Source organism: Nelusetta ayraudi, unplaced genomic scaffold (genome assembly GCF_046127955.1).
Source record: "Nelusetta ayraudi isolate G7.1 ecotype Tasmania unplaced genomic scaffold, CSIRO-AGI_Nayr_v1 ptg000197l, whole genome shotgun sequence".
Taxonomy (NCBI): domain Eukaryota; kingdom Metazoa; phylum Chordata; class Actinopteri; order Tetraodontiformes; family Monacanthidae; genus Nelusetta; species Nelusetta ayraudi.
In genome coordinates this window covers 56,700-79,046 of record NW_027466246.1, presented here as the reverse complement: position 1 = coordinate 79,046, position 22,347 = coordinate 56,700, and the positions used below count along the sequence as shown (strand labels likewise).

The window sequence follows — 22,347 nt, the reverse complement described above, 5'->3', positions numbered from 1 at the left end:
CAGCTGTCAGGAGGGCCGGTTCGGTTCGGTGTGAGTCAGCCAGGCCTCTTTACACAACACGACCCAGCTTCCATTTTGTCTTAAACCCCAACTGCACAACAGCCACGTGAGAATTCAAACAATATATTGCGAGCAATGACATCATGACACAAAAAATAAATAGCACACACGCAGAGTTCCCGTATGTACATTCAAAACTTTATTATGGAATACAGTGTAGAAAGCGTATTTCCCAGTCAATGCAAATGACCTGCACAATATTACACAGTGGAAAACAAGAAACAAAACCGTATAGAACCCACAAAGAATAGAACGATAGAAAGAAAATCCTGCTCCCGCTCCAACTCGGCTGCCCTCTGCTGGCCACTGGAGGAGCAGCAGACCCCACAGCAGCCCCTCAACATGTGGCACGCATTGTCAATCAGCGTCTCTGATCGATTTCACTGCCCTCTGCTGGCTGCAGTGAGACGGTGCTTCCTGCAGTGTGACGATGGAAAAGTAGGAGGGTGGGCAGGTAGGACAGCTCCCCCCCCCCTTTTTTTTTCTAAATTTTTTAACTCTGTGGGGGGGTGAATGGATGGATGGATGGATGGATGGGATTCTGGGCTGAGCAAATGACGTTTCAACACCTGCCTCCCTCTATCATTCACCTGCAGCGAAGGCGATGGGAAGGAAGGAGGGGGGGAGGGGTGAGGAAGAGGAGAAGGAGGGGAGGGAGTGAAAATCCATTATGCGTACAGCCTGCCTGCCCATCCGGAACTGCAAGTCATTTCCTCTCTCTCTGCCTCCCCCTCCTCCCCCCTCCTCCTGCACCTGTTCTACCAGCGGACGAGGCAGAAATGATGGATGACGTCGCCCGCTCGGCACTGAAAGACGACGGCGTGCAGCCGACCAAGACTCGCTCCAGTCTCCCCGCAACGTCTCCAACCCCCCCCAGCCCAACTACATCCCTCTCGCCAAAATGAAAAATGGGACGCGCGAGACGCTGACCGGGAACAGCAGGGGGGCGATCTCTCCGAGAAGCCCCGCCCCTCTGGGTTTCTCAACGCCATGCATTTGTACAAAGACCTGAACGGCCAATCAGAGGACAGTCGAGCTTCTCCTCACTGCAGCTGCAGAGCTCGAAAAGGAACAAAAAAAAAAAAGGGACAAGAATTAAGAAACACACGGAAATGAAAGAAAAGAAAGAAAAGAACAGTTTTGTGTATTTTACACGATATTAAAGCGGAGCCCGTCGGTCGAGAGCCGTTTCGTCTTTTTTCGTCGGATGTTCAGTCACGTGATCACGAGAAGATACTAAATGTACAATCTTGCTAGAATGACAATCTATATGTGAGAAAGAATCTCAAGAGAGAGAGAGAGAGAGAGAGAGAGAGCGCAGCGATAAGATCTCTGATTTGTTACGTGTTGCTTTTTTTTTTTCCCATTTTAACTTTAATCCCCCCCCCCAATCGTGTTGTCATGCACTACACAGGAACAGCTACCACTTCAGCATTAATCCAGTAACATTACACTTAATTTAAAAAAGGACTTTACATCAGTTGACTTTGTTGTTTTTTCTCTCCATTTTCACTCCTTTTTTTTGAAAAACATAACTGGGAAAATAAAAGAGAAATAAAAACGGGGGGTGGGGGGGGGACTTCCAAAATAAAACCAGCCCACAGCTCTGTCCTGGTCAATAGAATTCCTCCTCGGCATTCCCAGCTATCCTGAGGACTCGTGTGTGACTGTAGCACAGCCCAGCTGTCGCCAGAACACAGCAAACCAGGGGGATGATGGGTAGAGGGATGGAGGAGGGGAGGGAGGGCAACATATAGTCAGTCCAGTGTCGACCATAGAGTCAGAGTGCAGCAGTGGTGCTGTGGTGGTGGTGGTGGTGGTGCAGGGCAACACTGGGCTCCAGGTATAGAACAGACTGGATCACACTTGTCCACCTTTACAACTCATCATGTCATCAAGGGACGTGACAGAAACAAATGCACCATTTCATAAAAAGACTTGCATGATTTCTTTCTCTTTCCATGCAACCTATTGGAATTATTCTGTAGATGAAGCCCAGCTCAGCCAGCCAGCACGTGCCAGGAAACACAACACAAGTCTGAGGTCTTTCATCTCCCCCACCCACCACCACCCCAAAGCACTGGGCAGGACACACACACACACACACACACACACACACACACACACACACACACACACACACACACACACACACACACACACACACACACACACACACACCAGCAGGGCAATGACGTAGCAATAACATTTACAAACGCCTACTTTAAATGACAGGATGTCCCGCCCCCTCTAATCAAACGGTAAAATAAAAAGCGGTCAAAGTGAATGAATCCAGGCGACGGTCGTTCAGCACCACTGACTGACTGACTGACTGACTGACACACACACAGAATTCATGGTTTTGTTTTTTTCGTAAATGAACATTTTATAAGCACACAGGTTTTCTTTTTTTTTAAGAGGCGTGGGAGGAGTCAAAGGGAAAGGGAGGGAAGGGGAGGAGCTCAAAGGCAGGGAGAGGGGATGCGTGAGTGAGTCAGTGTATGTGTGTGTGTGTGTGTGTGTGTGTGTGTGTGTTGACGCAAGTCCGCCGCCCTCCTCAGTTGTGCATCTGCTCGAAGAACTTGTAGGTGGGGTTCTCGTAGCCGTTCTGCTGCATCTTGGACAGGTGGCGCTCCTCAGGGGTGACGGCCGCGTCCACCTGGTTTGAAGGGAGGGGTTGTTTCAGTTGCAGAAGAAATACTACTACTACTACTACTAATAATAATAATGATAAGAATAATATTATTATTATTGGAACGGTCCCCCTACAAATAAAATGTGTAATAATAATAATACATTTTATTTGTATTAAATAAAATGTTCCTTGCTATAATTATTATTATTATTATTATTAATAATAATAAAAAATGTATTATTATTATTATTATCATTATGATGATGCATTTTATTTGTTGGGGCACCTTTCACGACACTCAAGGTTGTCTTACAGAAACCATTGAAATGCAAAATGCCACAGATAAAAGTACATTGAAGTGCATTGGGAATAGAAGTGTATATACAACAGCAGTGCCAACAGAGTCAAATCAAAGACGTTAAATCCTTGTTTTTTTTCTGAGTGCCACCTGGAAGTGATTTTCTCGCAGGGATATTTGACATGGACGAAGCCGCCACACACATCGCCGGTGTACGTTAACTTTTTTATTTTTTATAAAGATAACGATGCCGCTAATGAAAACGTTGCCGTGATAAGTGAGAGCCCTTAGGAGGCCAGCAGGAGGAGCAGCCGCACATCCAAACACAATCAGCTGGTGGATACGGCCGGGTGGCGGGGGAGGGGAATCATATTCTCATTCCCAGGAAAAATGTGAAGCGCAGCAGCAACATGCTGACAAACAGCTTGCATGGAGACACACACACACACACACACACACACACACACACACACACACACACACACACACACACACACACACACACGGAGCAGCAGCTCCTCTCACCTCGATGACTCCGTGGTGGATGGAGGTGTACTGCTTCTTCCGCAGCATCACCAGGGTGATGACGATCACCGTCGCTATGACGACGCCGCCGACCATCAGGCCGATGATGGCGCCCTTGTTGGAGCCCACATCCTCGGCGAAGAACACCTGCACGCCACACCGGAGGGGAGGAGAATATAATGAAGGAAGAGCAGATTTCTGGCCATGACGTGAAAAAGCTTCTGGCGGAAGGGAGCGACCACGGGTGTTCACCCACTGGACTGGGCACGTCAGGTAGAACGCTTGCAAAAAATATTATTATTTTCTTTTCATTAAAAAAAAAATCTGATTGATTTATTTCTCTCATCTTCGCTGCCAGAGCCTCGTCTCACTACCTCCTACTGCTGCAGAGGATGCTGATTGGTTCAGCCAGACATGGACTTCACATCAGAACTTTCAGACTCCAAAAAAAAATCTTGGCCAACTCTCACCTCCACTAACGGGGGTGAAAAAAAGAGGAACTTTGATTGGCCCACTGGAATATCAAATTAAAGGAGGGGAATCGGGGATGGGGTGGTGGTGTTGGAGGAGGGGTGGGGGGGTGATCTTCGCAAGCTCCTGTGCTCAATGTGAATGCAAAAGAATGTGATCGGTTATAAAACGCGGGGATTAAGAGATTAAGGCCTTGAGGTGAGGGGGAATCAGGTGCGAGGACTCAGAGGGGCGGGGTTTTGATGGCCGTTATTCCAGAGCGATGATGAGATTAACGACGGAACGCAGATGTGGGTCAACAGCCTTGTGATGGATGGGGTGGGGGTGGGGGAGGGTGGAGGGACACTTGAAGACAAGCAAAAAAAAGAATTTGCACCAGTGGGAGAGCAACAGCGTGACGCACGCCAACATCTCACTCTGTCTACAATCTTGGAATTCAGCTCCCGGGAGGACAGAGCAGAGACCCGGACCCTGAATGTGGGTCTGGACCCTGGACGTGGGTCTGGACCCTGGACGTGGGTCTGGACCCGGCACGTTGGAGCAGTGTTTTTCAGTGTCCACTGTGCGGCAGTGCACCAGTGCACCGCGACATAATGTCAGGTGTGCCGTGGAAAAAGATCCCATTTCACTTGACATTGGTCTCAGAAAACAACAACACTCCACTGTGGAGTGAGCGAGCGCTGAAAGGAACGTCAGCCAGCTGTGTGTGAATCTCAACAGGTTCAGGTTTCACACCGAGTGAGTAGAAATAGATAAAGAGACTCTATTGTCATTATGAGGCTAAACAGTGTGATTTGATAATACTTCTGGTTGGTGGAGTGCCATGGCATCTTTTTCTTCAATGCCTAACAAACGGCTGCGGGCCGCTGCGCTGGAGAGTGAATGATGCAAGTTTGCAGGGGAGTTCTGCCAGCGTTTCTTTACCAGTTTCTGGTGGTGGACTTCGTACTCGGTGCCCCGCCTCTCCTCCGTCTCCATCCGCAGCTCCGGAAGAGCTTCCATCTTCATTCCAGTCACTGGCAGGCAGAGAGAGGGGGGAGGGGGGAGGGGGGGGGGGGAGAACGAGTGTCATGTATTACAGATGCTGACAGACACTTTCTCCTCCCAACAGCTCATTTAGCAGCCGGCTCGCATCAATGGCTGGCGCAGGGCCGCGGAGCGCCGCTCACAGCAGTGTAGCGTGGAGAGAGAGAGAGAGGGGGGGGGGGGGAGATGGAGAGAGAGAGAGAGAAAGGTAGAGTGAGAGAGATGGAGATGGAGAGAAAGAGAGAGAGAGAGAGAGGGAGATGGAGATGGAGAGAGAGGAGAGAGAGAGAGAGATGGAGAGAGAGAGAGAGATGGAGATGGAGAGAAAGAGAGAGAGAGAGAGAGGGAGATGGAGATGGAGAGAGAGGAGAGAAAGAGAGAGAGAGAGAGAGAGAGAGGGAGATGGAGAGAGAGGAGAGAGAGAGGGAGATGGAGAGAGAGAGAGAGAGAGAGAGAGAGAGAGAGAGAGAGAGAGAGAGAGAGAGAGGGAGATGGAGATGGAGAGAGAGGAGAGAGAGAGAGAGAGAGAGAGAGAGAGAAAGGTAGAGTGAGAGAGATGGAGATGGAGAGAGAGGAGAGAGAGAGAGTAATGGACAGGGAGAGAGAAAGGTAAAGCGAGAGAGGGAGAGAGAGAGAGAGAGAGAGAGAGTGATGGACAGGGAGAGAGAAAGGTAAAGCGAGAGAGGGCCTCCTAACAGTGGTATCTGCAGCCGTGATGGAGGTCAAGAGGAGACGACTGTGTGCAAACAAATGCTGACGGGTGTTTTTTTTGGTGTGTGTGTGTGTGTGTGTGTGTGTGTGTGTGTGTGTGTGTCTTGGGGGGTGGGGGTGGAGGGGTAAATAACTTCCTTAACGATGCTGTGATGTTTTCATCATTACTTTAAGGTCCAGTGTGTAATCTTCGGCTTAACTTATGATGTTTATATTGGTAAAAATAAAATAATATAACACATTGCCCGTCAGTACATTAATAAAAGTGTATAATGGCAGTACAATGAAAGTATTTTGCTTTTCCTACCCTTAGTATGGTGCTCAAATAAAGGGTCTTGCTCCCAGTTAGCTGCTAGCTTGCACCACCATATTTCTAAGGAAGCCTGGTGTGGACAATCCAGCGGGTTTCATTTTTAGGGTGAACGCTCACGTCCTCAAATAAACGAAAAACGAAGAAGAAGAAGAAGAAGAAGGTGGACGAGTTATCCAGGTTTGGGTGCGCAGGCCACTGTAGTTGACTTGCAAGCTCAGGAGGGGGAGGGAGAGTGAAAGACGCTGCAATCTAAAATGTAACCACTAGATGTCACCGTTTCTTCTTCAAAACCTCCAAACGCTACACACCGGACCTTTAATCCACCGGAGTAAACTAACTGAAGCCATCCCCCTTACTCCCAGACTCAGCCACACCCAGGCACCTCAGTGAACAGAGGGGTTCTCAGGGTGAAGCTGATTGGACATCCCAAGACTGATGGGAATGCCGTGAACACCATCCAGCTGGAGTGAACAGAATCTGGAAAGACTCCTTGAAGAAATGTACCAACCTGGCCTGGTGGGAATTCCTCTCTCCAGACTGGGACGGGAGTCGACCGGCTCCACTGGGGTGAGAGAGGAGCACACATCAATCAGTACAAAGTAGACTTTTCAGGTATGTGTACTTTACTTGGGGGTTTTTTTTCCTTCCCCAGACCACTTACTGCTTACATGTGTCCACAAACACCTGTGCTTTCTACTCCTTACATTGGAAATTTGCATCTTTTGTATTTAAAAGATATTTTTACATCGGTCTTATTTATCATTTCAGTTGGTGCTGCTTGAAGCGGCGCTATTTGAACTGTGCTGTTGTGCAGTTCAATATATAAGTGGATGATATGACGGATCACTGGTCATAACTATCACCGATTACAGTTTGGTTGTGGTGCAGTCGTAAAAGAAAAAACAAGAACTTTAGTATCTAGGGTAGCAAAGCTGTTAAAAATGATGCAGATGCTCATGAAGACCGCTGACCTCTGACCTCCCAGATGATTCTGTCACAACTACTTCACCTTTGCAAAATGATCAACGAATGTGTGGCTTTTCAGAACCTGTACTGTACTGCAAGGAGTAGAATCAGTACTTTTACCAGAGTATATATATATATTTTTTTTTTACACAATTATCCGTACTTGTACTTGAGTACACAACGTGAACAACCTCCGTCTCTCTGCGTGCGGGTGTCAGTGAGCAGCACCTTGGTTCTGGGTGTTGGGCTGGTTGAAGCTCTCCGGGTGGATGAAGCCCATGGAGCCCAGGCCCAGCGTCTCCTCCTGGGGCAGCAGCTCCCCCTGCTGGCCCTGCTGCTCGTCTCCCAGCTCCTCCTGCTGCGGCAGCAGGCCGTCGTTGCCGTAGCTCATCCTGGCGTCCGTCTGCAGGTTGGCCAGCTGCAGGGCCATCTCAGCCTGCTCCCTCTGCAGCCGCTCTGCACGCACAGGGTGACGGGGGGGGGGGGGGCACGTCACGCACCGTAATAATGATGACAATAACAACAACAGCTTTGCTTTGGTGATCACAATTGTGTTTATATTCAATCGCACCAAAGGCCACCAACGCCTCGGAATCATTTGGCTGTGATTTCTCCACAGGCTCGACTCCTGCTACTATCTGAGCAGCACTGCTGCTGCTGCCTGAAATGGAAAAATCCAGTGTGTGTGTGTGTGTGTGTGTGTGTGTGTGTGTGTGTGTGTGTGTGTGTGTGTTTCACTGCGCAGCTCTGTGTCTCCGAGACAGAGACACAGATGGCGGTGTGACGCACGCAACTCCAATAAACCGCCTCCCCACACACACACACACACACACACACACACACACACACACACACACACACACACACACACACACACACACACACACACACACACACACACACACCTGGCAGCAGAGAGCGAGAGGAGAAGGAGGTTTATCTCCGCCCCACCCTCCTCCCCGCCCAGAAAACAGTACAATTTGACCCTGTGTGCAGAAGAATGAGGCCAAATACCTCCAGTGACCAAGAAAAAAGGGAAAAACAACAACCCAGCAACATTTTTGTAGACGGCTGGAATCTGGAGCGTTGAATCCGCTCAGCTGACCTCGCAGCCTCGCCAGCAGCCGGGTCGCTAGCAAACATTCCATCCATCCATAAATCCCACCCAGCTCCGACGGAAGGAGAGTCGAAAGGATTCCGGTGCCAATGACAGAATCTTGGTGTCACCCATGACCCAAATTTTACTTTTTAAAAAAAACATGCTGAAAAATTATATAAACCAGTAAAATTCAGTCTCAACAATTTCAGGGATATCGGATTGTTGCCCCCAGAGAGGGCTGCAAAAATGTTTCTTCACCGTATGATTTCTTTTTCTCACATAGAATATTGTATCACCAACTGGTCACTGGCAAGCCTGAGTACACTAAAACCCAGAGAATCTCCCTGCTGTAAAGGTACCGGCAATGTGCTGCATGGACTTGGCCCACCACCTTTGGGGGAGTTCATTATGTTAAGATCCAGCACCAGTGGGAGAATAACCAGAGCCTCCACTAGAGGGGACTGTGCAGCTCCGCATAGACAAACAACCTTCAGTAACCCGGGTGTTATCAGTCAAAGGTCAAGGTCTGAAATGAGATTCCAGCTCCAATAACAAGACTAACACATTTAACACTTTTAAAGTCAGTCTCAAAAAAGTGGCTGAAAAGAAACAAGATTTGTCAGCACTAATTTTAAAGTCAAGATTTTGTCTTTCCTCTTAGCGTCCTTTGTCACTTTGTTCGCTTCAATTGTCCAATTTTTCTATTGCATTGTGAATGGTTTGTGTTTTTCCTTTTTATTTGTCGCTGTAATATTATTTCCTCTGACCTCATTTGGCCAGTTCTGGCATATTTACATTTACATGTTCATTAATATGCAGCGTCCCCTTCTAAATAAATAGATGGAAGAAAAACAGGAAGCAAATGCGAGTCCTGCTAACGAGATTAGCATGGATGCTGCAGCAGCGGCCGCATTATTCGCCATAGATGTCTTTTTGCATTAACATTAAACATTTACTCTTTTGCTATGTGGACATCTACCTTCCACCTTCTTGGCTTTGACAACAGTGTAGTGCAAGACTGCAGCAATAAGCCGGCTCGACCAGCATTTCTCAACTGGAGGGAGCTGTTTTGATTGGTCCGCGGCTTCATGGGCAGTTTCCCTTATTTCAAAATATACACAATTATAATTATAGAATAATTTATATGTCTTAATATTACATTTTGTTCATCTAATGATTATAACTGGGTGACGGTCTTCTGTATTGTTGCACAAATGTTCTGTTTTTGATTCCAGATTCCAGATTGTGCATTGACATTATGTGCTCATAACAAAATGTCCTTTGGAGGTCGTTCTCTGCTAAAAGCACACAGAATAAACTCAAGTGCTGCGACATGAATGTGGGTGGCGACTTCACGACAACGAAAACGCTGCGTCTGCTGAGACTCCCGCAGCGAAGAACCGCCGAGCTGAACGCGGCCAAAGGCAGCTAAGCTCTACCGTCACTCCGGTGGGAAAGCTTTGGCTACGTGGCTGAACCAAAGGTTCGCGTGGGCTCTGACCCCTCCCACCCGCCGCCCGCTCCCTCCCCTTCAGATCTGCATGAGCGCCAACTCACCGACTTGGTCCTGGATGTCGTCGGCCACGCCGGGCACGTTGTACAGCAGCCCCAGCGACTGGTTCATGCGCTCCTCGATGACGCGCAGGTGGGTCAGCACCTGTCGGTTGGTCGTCACAAATCAGCGTCTCCGCGTGCAGGAGAGCGTGCGAGGTCGGGCGGCGGCGGCGCCACCTACCTGGGGTCTGATCTGCGCCGCCTTCTTGGGGTCCACCATGCGCACGTGCTCAAAGTGCTTGAGGGTGTGCTGCCGGTCCTTCTGCTCGGCGCGCACGTACTTCTTCAGCAGGCTGAAGACGTGACGGGGCTGGAGAGAGACGGCGGGACACGTTGACGCACAGCGTGTGGAATACGACTCGGCCTGCTTCCCTATCGGGAGTTGTCAACATCACGGACAAGCGTTGGTTTGAAAAGATTTGGCTTTGGCCGGTGAAAAGGTGCCGCGGGCAACGGAAGGAGACTCCGTGCTCAACTTCCAAACATTGGGAGAGGGTGAACAAATTCCAACGTGTCCATTTGTGTAAAAGAAAAAGCAAATATGAGGCTGCTGACCACAGAAGCAGGAGTGCGTCAATGCCGCATGCATGCGATCAAACACGTCTTCTGCTCCCAACAAGTCGGCGCTCCAACTGCACTTCCTTTTTTACTCCGGGAACTGAAAAATATCCGCAAATCTACTCCAGATTTGGATGTTTGTTGATTTTCTATAACGTTCCTGTGAAATTTAAGTTGCTAGTGAGGCTGGGTTACGCAAATCCGAGAATCTTTTATTTTATCCTATTACCCGTCTGGATTTATGGCGAGTTGCAGACCAGCAGCACTCAAACATAAACAGTGGAAGGACATTCATTTTCATTTCCTTTAACACTGCTGTCCCGTTCTGTTTGCCCGTCCCTTCCAAATAAAGAAGCAATTTCAAAAAAAATTGCTTCACATTTCATCGACAAGCCCCCCCCCCTCACCCCCCCCATTTTTCAAGTGCAAACAGGGACAAACATAGCAACAAAAAAGCAGCAACATGGCCCAAAAATAGGAGAATGACTGACAAGTTCCAAAGGGTGAGAATGGAAGACTAAAAATATCTCACTTCAGTAGGAGAAGAAGAAGAAGAAGAAGAAGGAGAAGAAGAAGAAGAAGGAGAAGGAGAAGAAGGAGAAGAAGAAGAAGCCGCAGTAGATACAGGAGGATCTTTTTCCCCGTGATGATTGTATCAGTCGTCTGTGTGAGTCGCAGAGCTGGAGGTGGATGCTGGTGTGTGTGTGTGTGTGTGTGTGTGTGTGTGTGTGTGCCCACCCTGGGCGGGTTCAGCTGCAGCGCCGTCAGGTAGCTCTCCAGCGCCAGGCGGCGGCGGTCATTGAGCAGCGCCTCCACCCGGGCCATGTGGGTCTCCACCAGCTGCTGGCGCTCGCTGGCCGCCTCCTGCTCCAGAGCCTCCACCTTCTCCTGGAAACGCTGCAGAGAAGACGGAGAGACGAACGCACATGTTCAGGACACACGTGAAGCGGTGAAAGGAGCCAAGAAAAAAAAACTGAGGGAGAAAGAGAAGAGCGGCGAAGTAGCGCACCTGGATCACGACCTTCTTGTCGGCGCGGGGGAGGTTCTTGGCCTCCCGCTCGGCCTCCTCCCACTCCCGCATCACCTGGAGGGACAGCAAGAGAGAGGAGTCACACCAGGGAGAGGGAGGAGTCACACCAAGTAGAGGGAGGAGTCACACCAGGGAGAGGGAGGAGTCACACCACGAAGAGGAAGGAGTCACACCACGAAGAGGGAGGAGACACACCAGGAAGAGGGAGGAGTCACACCACGAAGCGGGAGGAGTCACACCACGAAGAGGGAGGAGTCACGCCACGAAGAGGGAGGAGTCACGCCACGAAGAGGGAGGAGTCACACCACGAAGAGGGAGGAGTCACACCAGGGAGAGGGAGGAATCAGACCAGGGAGAAGGAGGAGTATCATCAGGGAGAGGGCGGAGTCACACCAGGGAGAGGGAGGAGTATCATCAGGGAGAGGGAGGGGTCACACCACAAAGAGGGAGGAGTCACACCAGGAAGAGGGAGGGGTTACAAAGAAGAGGGAGGAGTCACAGCAGGAAGAGGGAGGAGTCACACCAGGGAGAGGGAGGAATCAGACCAGGGAGAAGGAGGAGTATCATCAGGGAGAGGGCGGAGTCACACCAGGGAGAGGGAGGAATCAGACCAGGGAGAAGGAGGAGTATCATCAGGGAGAGGGCGGAGTCACACCAGGGAGAAGGAGGAGTATCATCAGGGAGAGGGCGGAGTCACACCAGGGAGAGGGAGGAGTATCATCAGGGAGAGGGAGGGGTCACACCAGGAAGAGGGAGGAGTTACACCAGGCAGGGAGGAGTCATACAAGGAAGAGGGAGGAGTCACACCAGCTTTGTCTTGGCTGTGCTAAACGAGAGGCCACCAGGCCCATTGGGGCCCCTGGGGGGCGCCACGTCCACCACCTGCTACAGTTCAAATCGCTCCACTTCAGGAAACAACAGCTACCATAAATAATAAGTGAGCTACTTTGAACAGAATTTGTATCTTTTAAACACAAAATTAAGGACAATTTATTATTGTACAAATGTTGGGAGTAAAAGTCAAAGAAATGTTGAAGATACCTGTAGATCTTTCAGATACCTGAAAGATCTACTCAAGTACTGCAACAAAGTATTTATACTTTGCCACTTCCCACTGCTGCCACATCGGCAGCAAGAGTTCACCAACTCTGACTAGAAACTGCTGCGGCTCCATTAAAGAAGACAATTCAAGTTGAACTGTCCTGGGTCAGCTGGTCTGGGTCAGCTGGTCTGGGTCAGCTGGTCTGGGTCAGCTGGTCTGGGTCAGCTAGCCCGGGTCAGGTGGCCTGGGGAGGCACTAACTCCACCAGGCCTCGGCCCCTCTTCCTGCCTGGCTGCCTACCTGAGACATCCTCTCGCGGTGCTTGGCCTCCAGGCTCTCCTTGGCCTTCTGGAAGTGGGCGTGCTCGTTGTCGTCGGCGGGCGTCTCCAGGTAGTGGTCCACGGCGTCGGGGGAGCTGGGCATGGCTGTGGGAACTGCGAGGAAACAAAGGGGAGAACAAATGAGAAGAGAAACATCAGAGCAGGAGCTTCACGCTATGACGACGATGATGATGATGATGACACGCATGAGCAGAAAGACACCAAGAGGCTTGAGCACAGTGTTACTGGGGTTAGTGCCACTCTGGATGGGAAACAAACAGCGTCAGGTTGAACTTTGAGGTGGAAGCACCCCAGAGGAAGCCTCGGCTGACTCCACGGCAACTAATATATGATGATAGATATCGGTGGGAAGCAAATCCCACAATGCAATGCAGTGACGCTACTTCCTGACCAGGGCAGAGAATTAGAGATTATGGGACGATCCCTCCCAAAAAAGCCCATCAACCTGCTCCATGAGCCCAGGCAGACGCTGCTGAGTCACTGTTAGTGCAGTGTGTCAGTGCAAAACTCTCCAAGACAAACAAAGACATCTGAAGTGTGTGTGTGTGTGTGTGTGTGTGTGTGTGTGTGTGTGCGGAAATTAATTATTGCCAGTCTGACAAAGATGTAGCCGCCATTTGATGGGAGATGCACTGAGAGCCAGACTGCACTACCAGGCTGTGTGTGTGTGTGTGTGTGTGTGTGTGTGTGTGTGTGTGTGTGGTGTGTGGTGTGTGAGTGACGAGGAGGGGAAAAGAGAGACGTTAGAGCATTTTCTCCCCTCTGTCAGACTGTGTCTGTGTGTGTGGGTGTGTTTTTCTATTCAGACACACCCACACACACACACACACACACACGTACACGCACACACGCACACACACACGCACACGCACACGCACGCTCCCCAAAGCGTCTGACAACAAGAAGACGTGAAGAGACACAAATGTGACAGACTGTCTGTTCTTTGTTGCTGCCTACAATACAGCAAAGTCACGCTGGACTCGCACCCCCCTCCCTCTAATCCCCCTCTTCAGCCACCCCCCCCCATCTCCTCCTTCACCAAACCCTCCAATCAAAAAGGTGAAGAGTGAAAACTCCTGCGATTACTGGGGGCTAAACTCGGCCAAGGTTCTCCAAAAGTCATCCTGAATGTGAAGCACCTGCGTTGGACTCGTCAGAGCGCGACGTTGGGCTTCAGTGAGAGCAAAGCGGCAGAAGGAAAAGTGAGACAAACAGGCTGTGAGCGTCGGCGGACCAGCAGGGAAGTACAAGAAGAAGAAGGCTGAAGTCTGGTTTTAGTTTTTAGGTGTGAAGACGCACACGCACACGCAGGCAGACACACGCTGGCAGGGAGGGGTGAGTGGCGGGGTCAAAGGTCAAGGCAGGGCCCTGGAATGCAGCAGAGTTTCCTCCCCGGGACTTACGGACGCTCCGGCAGACAGACAGGCAGTACTCCTCCGACTCAAAGTTATTGCGGTTGCCGCCGCAGCCGCCGTAGAGGAACTGAACACAGCTCCCCACCAGCCGGTCAAAGTACCAGCGGGGCAGCATGGCCCGGCACGGACCCGTCTCCGCCTCGGCCCAGCACACGTCTTGGTGGGAATCACACACACACACACACACACACACACACATAATCAAACACAGTCGCGTGCGGTAGCTAAGCAATGCTGCCGCCGCTTCATCAGTAGGAGCTAAAATACAGGAGCAAAAGAAATGGTGTTGGGCGACACCTGAGGAGAGAGACGGAGGGAGGAAGGAGGGAGGGAAGGAAATAAGGAAGGTAGGAAGGACGGTCGGAAGGATTGAAGGAAGTGAGGAAAGAAGAAAGAAAGAAAGAAAGGAACAGCGGAAGGGTGGGGGAAGGAAATAAGGAAGGAAGGATGGAAGGAAGGAAGGAATGAGGTGTGGGGGTGGCGAGGAAGGAAGGATGGAAGGAAGGAAGTATGGAAGGAAGGATGGAAGTGAGGAAGGAAGAAAGAAACAGCGGAAGGGTGGGGGAAGGAATTAAGGAAGGAAGGAAGGGATGGGGAGGAAGGAAGGAAGGAAGGAAGGAAGGAAGGAAGGAAGGAAGGAAGGAAGGAAGGAAGGAAGGGATGGGGAGGAAGGAAGGGAGGAAGGAAGGGATGGATGGGGAGGAAGGAAGGAAGGAAGGAAGGGATGGGGAGGAAGGAAGGAAGGAAGGAAGGAAGGAAGGGATGGGGAGGAAGGAAGAAGGAGTGAGGAGGGACGGAAAGAAGGAAGGAAGGAAGGAAAGAAGGAGGGAAGGAAGGAAGGGTGTTGCTGACCTCTGACCACCTCCTCCACAGACTCGGTGGTGGTAGTGGTGGTGGTGGTGGTGGTGGTCATCTCCACGTTGGCAGCAGGCTCCTCGCCATCAACGGTGTCGCTCAGCATGTCCACAATGTCGTCGTCGTCGTCGTCCTCATCGTCGTCGTCTTCATCCTCATCATCATCATCCTCCTCCTCCTCCGCCGCTGCCGTCACATCCTCCTCTCCGTCTCCGTCCTGGTCGTTGTCCAGCACGTCCTCACCCGCCTCCTCATCAACCTCCTCTGCTGCCTCTTCATCATCATTGTCTTCATCGTCGTACTCCTTGGCTGCGGCGGCCGCCTCCTCCTGCTCCTCCTCCTCCTCGTCCTCCTCCTCGTCATGGTCGTCTTCCTCCTCTACCACGAAGGGCCTGGTCTCCTGCTGCTGCTGCTGCTGCTGCTGGGTCGGCTCTGGTGCCGGCTCACGCACCATGCTGGGATGCAATCATTGTGGTTAGGGTTTATCTTCAACATGCATGTTGATGCTACATATTAGTACAAGCATGGGCAAACTATGGCCAATAAAGAGCTAAATATCGTGGTGGTTCTGGTGGTTCTAGATGGTTCTAGATGGTTCTCGGTGACTGATTTGGTTGCAACTTTGCTTTGGTTCATTTTCGATTGACAATAAAGCAGCATGTTTTCTACACATCCCATGATAGATTCTTTCTGGGCTTTACACGATCACGATTTTTGTGCGGATCACCGATCAGTGAGTCTAAATAAACCGATCACCGATCACCGATCAGTGAGTCTAAATAAACCGATCACCGATCCGATCACGTGAGGAGCAATATTTAAAGTACTTGTTTACGTACTTATATACTTATGTGCCGTTTCCTGAGTATCAATCTTGCCGTGCCCCGATCTGACTGAGAGGTTTGCTTTAGCGTCCGTTTCCGAGTTTGCTTTTCTTTTTCTTTCTCCGCGCTGTGTTTCTTGAACTCGACGTGCTCCTCCGTGTGCATCTCTTTTCCAAACGCCCGATTACATTTGTTGTGTTGACATTTTTTGCCGATGTTCCCCCGCGAGGAACTGCAGCGTTGCATATATTCCAGATAGCGTGTGCTATGTCTGTTTCTCTCACTTTGAAAAACTCCCACACCTCCGACACGTCTGTTTGTGTCGCCCATGGATGTTGCTGTCGCGAAGATTCAAATAAACTTTATTGTCCGTCACATAGCGACAGCACTCAAAACAGGAAGAGGCACGAAGACCAAAATGAAGTTTTTTTTGAATCATGAATCATTCGCTCTCGGATACCAACAAATAAACATGTCGACGCTGTGGAGCTACTGTGGAGTAAATGAGTCAGATTAAAAAAGTTTCAACACGACCGTGACGTCATTGACCGGAGATTTATGACATGACGCCCGATCACGAACATTTCGAAAAATGCCAAATATCGCCCGATCCGATATAACCGATATGATCGGCGTAAAGCCCAATTCTTTCCTCCTATGAGGTGGCTCGCCAAACCACTCCTTCCATCTGCTGCTGCTCCGCTACCCCCCCCCCCCCCCCTGCCACATTTTACAACCCATTGTGGCCCCACCAGTCAAAACTGGTTGACCACCCCTGGGCTACATGTTCAAAAAGGAAGAGGAGGAAGAAGAAGAGCTAACTTGATCCGTCCCCTCTTCCCTTACACAGCAGTTACTAGTGCATTTGTTCACTTCCTGTATTTCTATTGTACCACTGACCAATCAGAAGAGGCCTACAAGAGGCAATAACAGAGTTGACAGGTTGTTTGCAGCTGCGTCATTGCTCAAGGGTAAATAAACCATGTGGCAATTATCAATAGACAATAATAAATAAACCACACTTAATACATAACAATAATAATAATAATAATAATAATAATAATAATAAAATGAATAATAATAATAAAACACACAGTAAAAACACAATGAACAGGGAAATATCTATAATGAATTGAGGAGGACGAGGAGCAAGGGATTGTGGGAGACGCTCGATGGTAAAACCACCTCTCCGAGGGTTGGGAACGTTCTCTTTCCTCACCTGTTGTCGGAGTAGTCGTTGTCGGCGCCGCCCCACCACACGTCCGAGTCGTCGGCGTCCTGCTCGGCGCTGTCGGCGCGGCGCTCGGCCTCCGCCGGGCAGCACACAAACTCCACGCCGCGGAAGCGGTCGATGTCGCAGGGCAGCAGCATTCCGTAGTCGTGCAGGTTCATGGCGCGGTCGCCACAGGACTGGCGAGAGGAGGCAATGAGAGCTTTTACACTTCAGAGTTGAGATCGTAAGGTTTTTACTCCAATGGCTTTTCTTTCTCTTTTTTTTCCTTTCCCCTCTCTTGTTTTCCTCCTCTTTTTCAAACAAATCACTTTGCAGCAGTCGGCCGTGCCATCTCTTACGTAACTTTGAGTTGGAGCATGATGAAGGGGGTAAAAAAAATAAAAATACATATTCCGCTGCTGCAGGACTTTTGGAAATCCTGTCCGGAGTGAAAACGCAGCGTGTAATTGACCAATTAGAAATGCTGAGAGCCGCAGGGGCTTAAAAAGAAAGAAAGAAAAAGTTGCTGAATTTTTATTTTTGGGTTTTTTTTTTTTTCCAGGAAAAGTGTGAAGTCAGTTGCTCCGCTCCCTGCTGCTGCTGCTGCTGCTGGTGGTGAGCAGTGTTGGCAAGTAATCTATTACTCAGTAATCCACTACTGTAGTTAAACGACTTTTTTTTAGTCACGTACGTTTTAGTAACGAGTAATGTAACAGGATTACTGTGGCAAAACTGGTAATTATATCATAGTTACTTTATCAAGTAACGAGTCCATTGCTTTTCTGAAATACTTTGCAAGCTAAAAACGTCTCGTTATCCACAAAATGTCTGAAATTTAGACGAAACAACCAAAAACAACGACGTCGCAGATCGACGATGCAGCCGTGCATGCAACGTCATTGATATGCGACGACGCATCAGAACAAGCATGGCGGTGACAAAAGAAAAAAAACAGCGATTGCGTTTGTAGCTGGAAATCCAAACATTACTTTGAGTTCATCTCGTCGAAAACAAAGAATATTGTGGTTCGTTGCATGTTAAGTGCAGGAAACGAGACGCTCTAAACAAGAGTTACTTTATCTTTTTTGAATAAAAGTAATTAGTAATTAGTAATTAGTAATCGATTACTTATGAAACACAGTATTTAAAGAAGCAATCAGCAGCTGGACTACTTTTATGGAGTAATCCCAGCAACCCTGGTGGTGAGCCCAGGGCTGCTGCTGCTGCTGCTGCTGCTGCTCTCACCTCCTTGGCCACGGTGTGCCAGTGCAGGTGGCTCTCACACTGGTTCATGCGCTCCTGGTGCAGGAACTTGCACTTGTCGGGCACCAGCAGGGCGTCGCTCACAAACTCTCCCACTGCAGCGGAAACAGGATCAATATGAGCCACCCGTGCACCCCCCCCCCCCTCATCCCCCCCCCCCCCACCCTCACCCAGGCGCTCACCCAGGCAGCGGTAGGGCACCACGATGTGCATGTGGTTGCGACACTGCTTGCGGCCCTTCTTGCACCAGCTCTGGATGCTGATGGGCTGGTTGGCCTCCACCACGTTGGTGATCTGGAGCTCTGGGTACACCTGCACACACACACACACACACACACACACACACACAGTCAAGCCAATGGGGTTTTCTCGCTCGGCATTTGAGGAACGCGCTGACGCCCGTCTGCCAGGTCCTCCGGGCTTCCGGAAGACGGAGGTGAAGACGTGCAGAGGCTTCTCGGCTCTTTGTCAGTCATATTTCGAACCAGGAATTAGTCAGACCGTCTCTGCTGGTTGTAACCGCTGTGACCCAGGTGACTGTGAACGACTCAACTCAACTCGAAAGACAGCCGATGTCTAAAATGTTCGACGGAGATGTTTCCAAGCACCCCGCATTAACCATAGCAGGCTTTGCTCTTCGTCCGGCAACCCTGCGTTTCAGACTAGGAGCCTAAGCTTTGCTAAGATCTACACTCCCTAATTAAACGGATCTAAGCTGTTTGTTTACTCAGCGGTGTTCCCCGCCCCCTGCCAAATTTGAGAATTTGGTGAGTGAAAAAACAAAAAACAGACAGTCTCAGTAACCCACTTTCACTCACTGGAGGCAGCGGGGACCAACATGCAGGTCCGTTACATGGTTTACACAACACCGTCCAACGTTGAAAGGTTTGGGGTCACCGACTCATTTCTGCACTGGACTCCATTCTAACCAGATGAATTCATCTACAGTGGGATGGCTTCTCCAGCTGTTGGTGTGAGCGTCTAACTCAATGTGATTTCCGAGGGTGAATATCAGGTGTGCAATATGCAGCTGTCATTACGGAGGTAGAATACTTTAAAATTGCTTAAAAAAAACAAAAAAAAAAAGGTAAACATTTCTAAAACGAGGCTTTGTGTTATAATCACACTTGGTTGTGTTGTGCTGAATCACAGAAGAGTGAACAAGGCGCCGTGGTTGATATTTGAGCACCGACGGTTACACAGAACAAAATGAACAGAAATGAAAGAGGAATGGAAAATACAACACAGTGCGCACATTTCCAAAATTTTCCATGCCCCTCCCACACACTGCACTCTGAGGCCACTCGTCTTCATAGATTGATATTTATATTTAGAGAGAGAGAGAGAGAGAATGTTGGGCCTGTGCTTTGCAGAACGCACAATTCCATTCAACGATTTTGATCATTTATTTCCAAGACATGATTGATTTGATGTGCGAGTGGGCTCGTGTTTCTTATTTCTGCGCAATGAATGTGGCGTCCTGAGACTCCACCAGTTGAGACCCACTGCCGTCATGTATATAAGGTGGATATTGGGTTGGCTTGCTCGTTACTTTTACGTAACGCAGCTTTTCAAGGCTCGTCAGTGCAGCCGACTGCTCAGCTTGACTCGCTCTCTCTTCAGTGATTTATGACCACCCAGTCTGCAGCTGATTTGCTCGTCATTTACTACATTCCCCCCCCCGTGTTGCTCCGTCACCCCTCCAACCCTTCCATATCTTCTTTATCAAAGTTTTATTTCATCTTCCGCCCCCTCGCAGTTTGGGCTCCGCTCTCAGCCGATGCGACACAACACGGCTTCTGTGCAGCGTGGATCAGGGACGGATTAACACGACCGTGCAACATCGGGCTTCAGACATTCCTGTATATCAGGGGTCAACGACCTGGGAGCTACTTCATGGCCACCGAGTCATATGAAGGGCTGCCAGTTGGCTGCGCTCTCCTGAAATAACACATTTAGTCAGTTAGCCTTGAGCTCGATAGGGTTATTAATGATACTGATCTATGTGGAGACAATAATCACGCTAATGAGTTCTCAATAATGACCGACAATGATTCAACACGGTTGGATAAAACCCAATTTTACACGCGGCTCAGCGAGCTGTGCCATGTTCAGATCAGGCCTGCCGGGGGCAGGGGGGGGGTCCGTGCGGTTTCTGAGCGACGACCTGGCGCCCCCTGCTGTACTCCACAGTCTACGAAACCTTCCCGCTAGCGCCCCCTGCGCCTCACCTCCTGGCAGTACTGCAGGATGCCCTCCTTGGTGTCGATGCAGGTCTTGGTGCCCGAGGGGTCCGTATCCCACTTGCCGCTCTGCACGTTGATGTGCATGTTGAGCTTCCCGCAAAACATGGCCACCTGGGGCTCCGCCAGCAGACCCATGGAGACGTCCGTCGGCACCTGGGTGGGGAGACACGGGGGAGGGGGAGGGGTTAATGAGATGTGCCCGCCGTGTGAAACTCCTGCAGCGCTTGCCCTTCAAGAAGAAGAAGAAGAAGTAATAACACACAGGACGAACGCAATGTAATGTTCCTGCTCTGACAGGAGCGAGGAGGAGAGATTAGTGGGACGAGTTGTGCAGGAGGAGGATGTTCCTTTATCTTTTTTGGTTCAACCCAGTCAGTGCTAATGCGCTCAGACTCGGTCGCAGCCGTGGAAAATTCCTCACTGCACCGTCTGAAGGCCGTCAGGTGCACTGAGCCAAGGCTCAAATCAAGGACATTATAAGAACCAAATGACCTCGGACCTCACAACATCTGTGTGTGTGTGTGTGTGTGTGTGTGTGTGAGTGAGAGAGAGAAGAAGGAGAGCGAGCGAGAGAATCACAGCCATAGCCTAGAATAATCCTAGTTTATGGCTTTCATTTGCTCTCTCTCACACAGCTGCACTTTAGCTCGACCGTTTATTGGAACAGGGTGCATCTGTTTCCTTCCGGGCTCTCACTTTATTTTTTTAATTTGAAATCTGGAGTTATTCTGGGATGTCGTGGTGTTTATATAACCTCCATTGATTTGCTTCATTTCTCTCAGTTAGCGTCTCGTGCAAAAAGCCCCAGGAGGGACCGCGGTCAAATTTTTTTTTTGGGAAGGGGGGGGGGGGGGGCGGTGGGGTGGGCGGTCTTTTGCGCGGCCGGTCGTCCTGTCTGCCCGACGTTCTTCTTCTGCGTCGAGGTTCCCCCTCAGGAGAGGAGGCGCCGACAACCGGCTGAATGTCTGCATTGTGCTGGAGAATGAGCCCTGCAGAATGGTGGCTAAGACATTGGGGGTGTGGGGTAAAGGGAGTGGAAGAGGAGGGGGGGGGGGGGCAGGGCGGCTTTGTGTGCCCCCTAATCTGGTTAATGGTTGTGAGGGCCCTGGCGGGGAAACAAATGCGGTTTTGTGAGATGGATCGCTTCTTTTACCCCCCCCCCCCCCACCCCCCACCCCAGTCTCCCCAAGCAGCCTGGGGGCGTAAAGTCCACTTCCAATATGTGGGCGGGGTGAGGTGAGGCGGGCGGGTGGATGTGGATACTCCCGGGGCTACACCACCAGCGACCTCCCGAGTTGGATCGGACACCTTCAGCAGCCCTGGGCAGCGCCTTCACTCCAGCGCAGCCAAACCAGCGACTCCCAACGCATGACGCACTTGGAACAGATGAGACCAGAGTGCCGGAGCAGGGTAATGAATAAAAAGTGAAGGCGCTCCAGCTTCCCTCACAAAACTGTAATAATCAGCAGCGAGCGGTGGAGCGACACATGGACATTCAGATCAGAGGTGCTTTTGTTTTTTTTTTTAAAGAAAATCCAAGAAGATATATTATTAATATTTTACACAGCGAGATATTCAAGAGGGCAGTGTAATATCTCGTCCAGTCTCCAGAGGATGGAATTGGTTGGGAGAGGTGAGGAAATATTAATAAGGTTCACAAACAAAGACGTTATTGCGGGCGTGTGTGACGGACGGTGGATGGTGTCGTTTTCGCTCTACACAGGTGGTGGGAAGAGAGCCGTCGACTCTGCAGCTGCGTTACAAACTGACCTGTGATCAGCTCAAGACAGGGAGTCAGAAACGACCGACTGACGGCCTTGCTGACGTGACACATATCAGGAGGAGAATGTGGGAGGAGTCACCTCTTTTTGTTTGTGCTGTCCATGATAACCAATCACATTC

The 22,347-nt window shown here is 50.1% G+C and overlaps 1 protein-coding gene across 2 annotated transcripts in view; it reads right to left on the bottom strand.

Annotated features, from left to right (window-relative positions):
* Nucleotides 1-176: 176 nt before the first annotated feature.
* appa (amyloid beta (A4) precursor protein a) overlaps nt 177-22,347 on the bottom strand; it is a 36,121-nt gene continuing 13,950 nt past the window's right edge. The window contains exons 2-17 of one of the 2 annotated variants that reach the window (XM_076015830.1): nt 20,431-20,598; nt 18,382-18,511; nt 18,182-18,294; nt 16,943-17,133; nt 14,897-15,354; nt 14,033-14,200; nt 12,589-12,722; nt 11,226-11,300; nt 10,955-11,113; nt 9,840-9,968; nt 9,662-9,761; nt 7,234-7,461; nt 6,548-6,601; nt 4,914-5,005; nt 3,519-3,665; nt 177-2,719 (exon numbers count right to left, since the gene is read on the bottom strand). In XM_076015830.1, the coding sequence (XP_075871945.1) occupies nt 2,618-2,719; nt 3,519-3,665; nt 4,914-5,005; nt 6,548-6,601; nt 7,234-7,461; nt 9,662-9,761; nt 9,840-9,968; nt 10,955-11,113; nt 11,226-11,300; nt 12,589-12,722; nt 14,033-14,200; nt 14,897-15,354; nt 16,943-17,133; nt 18,182-18,294; nt 18,382-18,511; nt 20,431-20,598 (2,448 nt within the window). In that variant the 3' untranslated portion in view covers nt 177-2,617. The remainder of the gene's footprint in view (nt 2,720-3,518; nt 3,666-4,913; nt 5,006-6,547; nt 6,602-7,233; nt 7,462-9,661; nt 9,762-9,839; nt 9,969-10,954; nt 11,114-11,225; nt 11,301-12,588; nt 12,723-14,032; nt 14,201-14,896; nt 15,355-16,942; nt 17,134-18,181; nt 18,295-18,381; nt 18,512-20,430; nt 20,599-22,347) is intronic. The other variant, XM_076015831.1, reaches the window with a different exon arrangement.